At 31.6% G+C, this 9,243-nt stretch overlaps 1 protein-coding gene across 1 annotated transcript in view; it reads left to right on the forward strand.

Moving 5' to 3' along the window:
• LOC106678993 (juvenile hormone esterase) overlaps positions 1-9,243 on the forward strand; it is a 30,337-nt gene that overhangs the window by 9,125 nt on the left and 11,969 nt on the right. Inside the window, exons 2-5 of the mRNA XM_067048090.1 lie at positions 788-907; positions 1,573-1,713; positions 5,008-5,233; positions 6,833-7,018. Of these exons, the coding sequence (XP_066904191.1) occupies positions 788-907; positions 1,573-1,713; positions 5,008-5,233; positions 6,833-7,018 (673 nt within the window). The remainder of the gene's footprint in view (positions 1-787; positions 908-1,572; positions 1,714-5,007; positions 5,234-6,832; positions 7,019-9,243) is intronic.

Genomic DNA, 9,243 nt, shown 5'->3' on the forward strand with positions numbered 1-9,243 from the left:
ATGGCCTCGTGACCTTATATTGTAAACTGTTTTTAGAGTTCTACTACTGGGTAGTTTCTCTACATCCTGTATCATATCATATGTCATTATGATCAAATTTACTGGTTGTATTTTTTTATACAGTTGTAAATATCAACAAATAAATAAAATAAAAAAAATATTTATAAATAATTAACCGTGTAATTTCAAATATGAAGAAGATGGTTGGGGTGCGGCTAGAAGAAAACAAAAAAATAGTTAAAGACTATTTATTTATCAACATTTCGCTTCACTTGTATGTAAAACAACTAAGAAAATTTTGAAATTGTAAGATAATAAGATACAAAAATCTAAATCAAGCTAGGGTTAATATTATGTAAAAATAAGTAAAAAGAGAAATTATATACAAATAAAAGAAAATCCTGATAAATTCTTTTATTTGTTTATAGTTTTTTTGTTTATCTTTTTATATTATTTTAACTTATTTTTACACAGTATTAACCCTAGCTTAATTTACTTTTTTGTATCTCATTATGCTACTATGTCAAATTATTTTTGTATCTTTTTAGCCCTGATGAAGCTCTACAAAGTGGAGCGAAACGTCGGCAAATAAATAGTTTTAACTATTTTTTGTTTTTTTTTTATTATTCTATTCAACAAATGAAATAAAGTTTATCTAAATCAGCTTAGGCATTTGCTCTTGAAAAGTGAATAAGTCAACATAAGATACAACACATTACTCCATGTTAAGCCAATTACTGACGAAATTACTTTATTTATGATTTAAAACATCTTTTTTTTTTTCTAGATATATACAAAAACTGGTAATCTTAAAGGAAAATGGATGGTAAGCAGGAATGAAAAAAATTATCTTGCATTTGAGGGGATTCCATATGCACATCCTCCTGTTGGACACCTCAGGTTCATGGTGAGTAAAAACTCTTTTACTGGATCTTCACATTTGCCACTTGCGGCAAATCCAACACTTACAAATGCTTGGTAAACAAAGGTAAACATTTTCTTTTAACAGTCAAATTCGTTATTCTCCTTCCATGTCCAGGTCTGATTCTCCCAACTTCCACTTTTTCATCGAGTTTTTTCCCAGGATGAATTGAGAGATGGCACTCTCATTACCCGTTGGTATAACTTTAAGTTTTCACAATCAACAATATTACTGCTGACGAAAAAAGAACTGAGGATTACTAAATTGCTAGCAGCACACCGAGTCCATCTTTCTCGTTAAGATGATTTCGAATCTTTGAACTTTTTTTGTATTACATTCTATTCTGAATTCAATAAATAGTTTCATAATTTCCAAGTTCAATGTTTCTAATATACACCTTTCTTTGCTATATTTTAAGAAAAAGGTAGAAACATAATTACATATATATTTCCTATTAATTGATATTAAAATTTAAAAAAATATAATTTCCAGGAGGTGCTAAGTAATATTTTTCCTGGAAAGGGTAGGACTAAAAAGTTTGGGAACCACTGCTCAAACATTTCTGTCTTAAGAATTTTTAAAATTTATGTGAATTTCTTTTTTTTCTTTTTTACACTATCTAACAAAAACTTTTCCTCCTGTAAATTCAGGATCCTGTTCCAATAGAAAAATGGAATGGAGTATGGGATGCAACTCATCCTGGAGACCCATGCGTCCAATGGAATTACCTTGAGAATGGACCAACTGAAGGAAGTGAGGATTGTTTGCATTTGAGCGTGTACACTCCTGCGGTAAGTTAATAGACCATTATATTTTTTAAAGTGAATCAATCCAAAATGCCCCCCCCCCGCAAAAAAAAATACAAATTATTAATCTTTATAAAATAAATAATTCAAATTTTATCCATTATAGTCTCAAAACCTTTTATTTCTCTTATAAGTCCGACGTTTCAGCCAATGCGGCCATCTTCAAGGACAATCTTAATACAACTTTGAAACTATATAATTTAAAAAACTCTAACTTCATGCAGGCTATTCTGCCCAGGTCAAAAACATCAATTTCTAATTAGTCAAATATCACTTAAAACAAAATCAAAATCATTTATCAGCAGACACTATTCCTTAAACTTTTATCACTTTTAAGTTTGTTAAGTTTAAATTTGAATTATTTATTTAAAAAAATTACCAGTCTCAAGAAAATATTAAGAGTATAGATAATTAATCTTTATTTCAGTTTATTTAATGATGGCATATAATCAAAACTTTTATAAAAAATAAATTGATATTCTAAATTATTATGAACTTTCATAAAGAGATCTAAACACAAGAGAGTTTATATTGCAAAATATATTTTTTGTATACTGAGAGTAGATAATTATCATCCAGAAGGGAAACAACATGATAAAAAAATTAGTTGTTGTAAATGAAAAGTAATTCAAAAAGTTTTTCATGAAGCTCCAAAAAAATGCAAACTCGGGGATTAATCACCTATGCATTACAAATTTATAGAATCACTAAAAACACTCACATCAAGCGACTACAATCTTTTCAATCTTATCGCTGGGTGCTGTTCTGCATGCCTTACATGAACAGTCAGGCAATATGCAGATTGCCAATCTTGTATTTGACGGCTACGGATCTAAATATGAAGAGAAAAAAAAATTATATATACATATATGTGGGAGTGGGTAGCTCATTGGTAAGGTACTGTGCTACAAACTCCAAGGACCCTAATTCGAATCCGGATGTGGCAGATAATTATTATTTGTTTCACTGTAAGTCAGCTCTGTGAGTTCAGCTCTTCCCGTGCACATAAAGTGGGTACCCTTAATTGTATTAAAATCTAGCCTTAGTGTGTGATTCTGACGAAATACCCTTCTTACACAATCGTAGGTCTAGTAACAGAACTTCTTTATAAAGTACTGCACCCTTGACTCCCTCATGGGTTGTAGAGGTACAGTTTTTTTTTAAACAAAAACAAATATAAACGTATATTTGAGTGGGGGGTACTGGGATTGGTAGATATGCCTGAACCCAATTTTTGAGAAACAGTGAGGTTAACATCATGATAAATTTCCTCCTTATCGGAAACTATCAAGACGCTCTTGACCATCAACTGGTAATGCACGATAATAATCATAATTAACAATAAAATTTCCAAACAAACATATAACATACACAGACAGGGCTAGTAATGTTTTACACTAGGTGACTAATTAGCAACAATTCATTTTAAGTTCGTAGATCGTCGGCATGTTGCTAAACAAGCCTTAGCAACTGTTTATCTTACTCTTAAATATTGTAATACAAAATATAAAATATATTTGAATATAAGATGTTCAGGGCTCTTTAAAGTGAAAGGTTGAACAGCAACCTTTCGGGTGTTGTATGTAGCTGTTCAACCTTTCACTTTAAACAGCCCTGATGAAGCCCTGCAAAGTGGGTCGAAACGTCGAAAAATAAATAGTTGTGAACTATTTTTGTTTCTCTTTTGATCACAACCCTGACCATCTTCTAATATTTAAATTTTTACGGTCAACTATGTATACATATAAAATATATTTGTTTCTTCTAATAAGGAATTAACTAAACTTCTAAAGAAAAAGATAAATATAATTAAATTAAATACGAAAACTATTTACAAATTAATTATTGAACTTGCCTTGAGCAGTATTCATTATGTTTGGCTCCATCAACCAATCACAACCCTTATAAAGACCTGCAGGATGGATCCAAATTTTGGCTATTAATAAAGGGTTAAAACTATTTCTTAATTTCTTTTCTTTACTGTAACACTTCTTATTCACATGCAATCAATTATATATGTATAGTATATATTTTTCAGTAATTTATTTAATTGAAATTCTATTATAGTAAGGAGAAACATATTTGAATATTGATGAATGGAATATGGTCCGGGTACGGTCAAATAAAACTCAAATAGTAAATGGATGTACTATTTTTATTTGAGTCAACGTTTCGGCCCACGTTGCAGGGCTTCGTCAGGGCTAAAAAAGATACAAACAACAGATACCAATTTTTTTCTTTTATCTTTGTTCTGCATTTCATAAGCCCACTTTCTTGTCATATCTTTTTATTCTTGTTTTTCTAAATTCTCACCTCATATTTAATTATTTTTATATTTACTATCCTTCCTTTTTCATTTTTATTCATATATCTTATTTTTTAATTTAAATTCATGTATTACCTACTTAAGTGTACTTATATTAATTACTTCATTATTAATTTTCTATTATATAAATTACATATCTATATTGTATCCCATTATTTTAACTTAATTTCTTCTTCTTTAATTTTTTTTTTTAAATTTTGTAAATATTTCTTCTCCCCCTCTATTATGTAAATTATCATTTATTGTTTACCTAATTTTAATATTTTTTACATTGTTTACTTTAAAATTATTTTCGTTATTATGTGACGTACTTAACTTCCACCCCCACTCCTTCCAATACAAACGGTTCACTCTGACTATGACTTCCGTCAAAACAGGTATGAATTCTGTCTCAATAATTTTCATTTGATTTTATTCTTTTCCCTTTTCATCTCTTAATTTGTACTTTTTTTAATATTTCTTCTCTTATTTATCAGTTACTATTACCGTTTTCATTTATTGTTTATAACCTTTAATTTTTCTTATTAAATTTTACGTTACATTTTATACCCCTGTTATTTTCCACTAATGTTTTTTTGTAACTATGTCATGTGTATGTATCTTTTTTAGCCCTGACGAAGCCCTGCAACGTGGGGCGAAACGTTGGATCAAATAAAAATAGTACACTCATTTACTATTTGAGTTTTATTTGACCGCACCCGGACCATATTCCATTCATTGATACACACGGTCAATCAGCAATCTTCCAATATTTGAATATTGTGTGCTTGTTTTTTTTATTCTGTAGATATGAAAATTTATTTTATCATTTTTTACAACATTTGAAATTGTCCTGTTAGGATACCTTTAAATGTAACATGAACTCATCATAAAACTTTCTAATCCGAATTATTTTTCAAAATACTCTATGTTCAGATATTGCATTCTTAGAATTTTAAAATGTTTTGATATAGCCCCTCAAGAAACCAATATACACTGGCCTATTCAAGAATTGGAAGAAAATAAAGTACATAAAAGATAAACTGGCCCTGAAGAACAAGAAACTACTACCAGTAATGGTCTACATACACGGAGGCTGCTTCGAGTTTGGATCTGGCGAGTCCCCAAGAGAAGGTGCAGATTACTTCATGGATGAGCCTGTTGTGCTTGTGAAAATCAACTATCGACTTGGGGCTTTAGGTAAGTTCGTTTTTGATTATATACAACGAATAATACAGTATCTATATAGATAAGGGATACTATATATAGATAGATAGATAATACTATGGCAGAGAAAGCTGGACCATGTTGAGTAGGCTAGCATGCCTGTTCAACATAGTCCAGCAGTAGAAATGAGGTTCATATATCATTTCGTACCCTCCATTGAAAATAAGGAATACTTAGGTACAATGATGTCAGTTGAAGTGTGCTGCCTTCTTCAATCCATGGGTAATTTAAGGGCTTTGTCGAGTGTACACTGTGTGTGCAGAATCGATGGTACCGTGTGCGCATTGAAACTATGATGAGCAGGGAGGAATTAATAATAATATTACTTAATAATAAGTAATAATTGAAGGAATTAAAGATCCTATAAAGATATTGGAAGCTCGACTCATTGGGAGGAGACCAAGGACGTCCTACAGTAATATATCAGGAATACATATTCTTGTATATAAGAAGATCGTAGGTAAACGAGAAAAATCCTTAAACCAAATGAATTGATTAAGCAGGGATCGAGAACTGTGGCTCAGGGTCCTCAACTCCTTGTAATGGCATAGAGGAACATATATAGTCAGGTTCGATAGTTCACTGTCAATTGGTTTACTATTACAATATCGAGGTAGCACTGTAAGATAATCTGACTCCAATTTACAATGTGAGGTACTCTATAACAGAAGGCCTTGACAATACGTCCTCAAGAAAGTTATGTAGCTGATTAGGAGGTGAATGGACAGGATGGGTCTAACGGGTCCTAGCCGTAGTCCTTTGCAGGATACTATTCTGCAGGCATGAAGGGGAATGCAAGTCCTAACTGGGTACTAGTCGTAAGTCCTTACGATAGGAGAACTTGTATTGAAAGGAGAAGAGATTCAGAATGAAATAAAAGACTACATACATTTCCGAACAATAGCAAGCGAATGCACCGATCCACTATGAATGCTGTTCCACACGGCCTCCTACGGAGAAAAATTCTGTGAAGCGGAAAATTGCACTGTGACCGTAGTACACTCTCTGAATTATTAAATACCATCGAGAGATGCTACGTGTAAGGCGTTATCTTTCAGTGGATCAGCAGAATCCATTGTAATCTTTATCAATTCAAATGATACATTTATGAATAGTACAATATCTTTTATGGTTGTTACAAGCGTGACATTAAACTATACAAAGAATAGTTCAAATATTAACATACGGCGTTCGCCTGATGACAATAGTTCTCGTGTTAGCTGATAGGTTGCATCGTGCCAGGCCATAGCGGTTTTAGCAACTGTATTGTTCTAGCATAGACCAATAGGTAGCAGTGAGTTACATTAGCTGCTGTCATGCCGGAAACTATCGTGTCGTGTACACCATAGCAGTTGATGGAGTGACTGAAAGCTGCCACAGTGTAGACGAACATTTATGATCTTTTTAGCACCTTTAATTGTGACAAACACTAAACCAAACTACGTATGAACACTTTATCTCTTGCTTACTTACTATTAAGATTATGTAGTTAGCTCTATATTAAATTCATTAAAAACATCACCACCACCTTAGAAAAAAAATTTAATATGTAGCTCATAAACTTTGTTCTAGGGTTCCTAAGCTTTGAGGAAAAAGAACTCTCAGGTAACTTTGGTCTCAAAGACCAAGCCGTGGCGCTGAAGTGGTTGCAAGATAACATCATATATTTCGGAGGTGACCCTCGCAGGATCACTCTCTTTGGAGAGAATGCAGGAGCAGCCAGTATCAATTTTCATTTGTTGTCCCCATACAGCCGAGGTAAGACATTTATAAGAAATAAATAAACACAATAAATGGCTTGATAAAATATAGAACTGAAGCTCTTCGTCTAGACAGGAAGTGATAACGGTTTCAGCGGCTTTAATAGTTAGTCTAGACCAGTAAGTAGCATGTCGCAACAAGGGGGTAAGAAGAAAAATATTTTTCCTGGCTGAAAACAGCATTTCTAGAAATAATGATAGTACTATAGAAATATTATATACCACCGTAAAGCCAAATATACTATGTAAAACAAAAGATTATATTTTATATAGGAAGTCATAGAAGATAATGGTGAATGAGGACCAATGTATTAGTAAATCTGTTCTAATCTTGGAGGAAGGATATATATATATATATATATATATACATATATGTGGGAGTGGGTAGCTCATTGGTAAGGTACTGTGCTACAAACTCCAAGGACCCTAATTCGAATCCGGATGTGGCAGATAATTATTATTTGTTTCACTGTAAGTCAGCTCTGTGAGTTCAGCTCTTCCCGTGCACATAAAGTGGGTACCCTTAATTGTATTAAAATCTAGCCTTAGTGTGTGATTCTGACGAAATACCCTTCTTACACAATCGTAGGTCTAGTAACAGAACTTCTTTATAAAGTACTGCACCCTTGACTCCCTCATGGGTTGTAGAGGTACAGTTTTTTTTTAAACAAAAACAAATATAAACGTATATTTGAGTGGGGGGTACTGGGATTGGTAGATATGCCTGAACCCAATTTTTGAGAAACAGTGAGGTTAACATCATGATAAATTTCCTCCTTATCGGAAACTATCAAGACGCTCTTGACCATCAACTGGTAATGCACGATAATAATCATAATTAACAATAAAATTTCCAAACAAACATATAACATACACAGACAGGGCTAGTAATGTTTTACACTAGGTGACTAATTAGCAACAATTCATTTTAAGTTCGTAGATCGTCGGCATGTTGCTAAACAAGCCTTAGCAACTGTTTATCTTACTCTTAAATATTGTAATACAAAATATAAAATATATTTGAATATAAGATGTTCAGGGCTCTTTAAAGTGAAAGGTTGAACAGCAACCTTTCGGGTGTTGTATGTAGCTGTTCAACCTTTCACTTTAAACAGCCCTGATGAAGCCCTGCAAAGTGGGTCGAAACGTCGAAAAATAAATAGTTGTGAACTATTTTTGTTTCTCTTTTGATCACAACCCTGACCATCTTCTAATATTTAAATTTTTACGGTCAACTATGTATACATATAAAATATATTTGTTTCTTCTAATAAGGAATTAACTAAACTTCTAAAGAAAAAGATAAATATAATTAAATTAAATACGAAAACTATTTACAAATTAATTATTGAACTTGCCTTGAGCAGTATTCATTATGTTTGGCTCCATCAACCAATCACAACCCTTATAAAGACCTGCAGGATGGATCCAAATTTTGGCTATTAATAAAGGGTTAAAACTATTTCTTAATTTCTTTTCTTTACTGTAACACTTCTTATTCACATGCAATCAATTATATATGTATAGTATATATTTTTCAGTAATTTATTTAATTGAAATTCTATTATAGTAAGGAGAAACATATTTGAATATTGATGAATGGAATATGGTCCGGGTACGGTCAAATAAAACTCAAATAGTAAATGGATGTACTATTTTTATTTGAGTCAACGTTTCGGCCCACGTTGCAGGGCTTCGTCAGGGCTAAAAAAGATACAAACAACAGATACCAATTTTTTTCTTTTATCTTTGTTCTGCATTTCATAAGCCCACTTTCTTGTCATATCTTTTTATTCTTGTTTTTCTAAATTCTCACCTCATATTTAATTATTTTTATATTTACTATCCTTCCTTTTTCATTTTTATTCATATATCTTATTTTTTAATTTAAATTCATGTATTACCTACTTAAGTGTACTTATATTAATTACTTCATTATTAATTTTCTATTATATAAATTACATATCTATATTGTATCCCATTATTTTAACTTAATTTCTTCTTCTTTAATTTTTTTTTTTAAATTTTGTAAATATTTCTTCTCCCCCTCTATTATGTAAATTATCATTTATTGTTTACCTAATTTTAATATTTTTTACATTGTTTACTTTAAAATTATTTTCGTTATTATGTGACGTACTTAACTTCCACCCCCACTCCTTCCAATACAAACGGTTCACTCTGACTATGACTTCCGTCAAAACAGGTATGAATTCTGTCTCA

The sequence above is a fragment of the Halyomorpha halys genome, unplaced genomic scaffold, assembly GCF_000696795.3.
Source record: "Halyomorpha halys isolate HHAL.00 unplaced genomic scaffold, Hhal_1.1 Scaffold12.1, whole genome shotgun sequence".
NCBI classification, from domain to species: domain Eukaryota; kingdom Metazoa; phylum Arthropoda; class Insecta; order Hemiptera; family Pentatomidae; genus Halyomorpha; species Halyomorpha halys.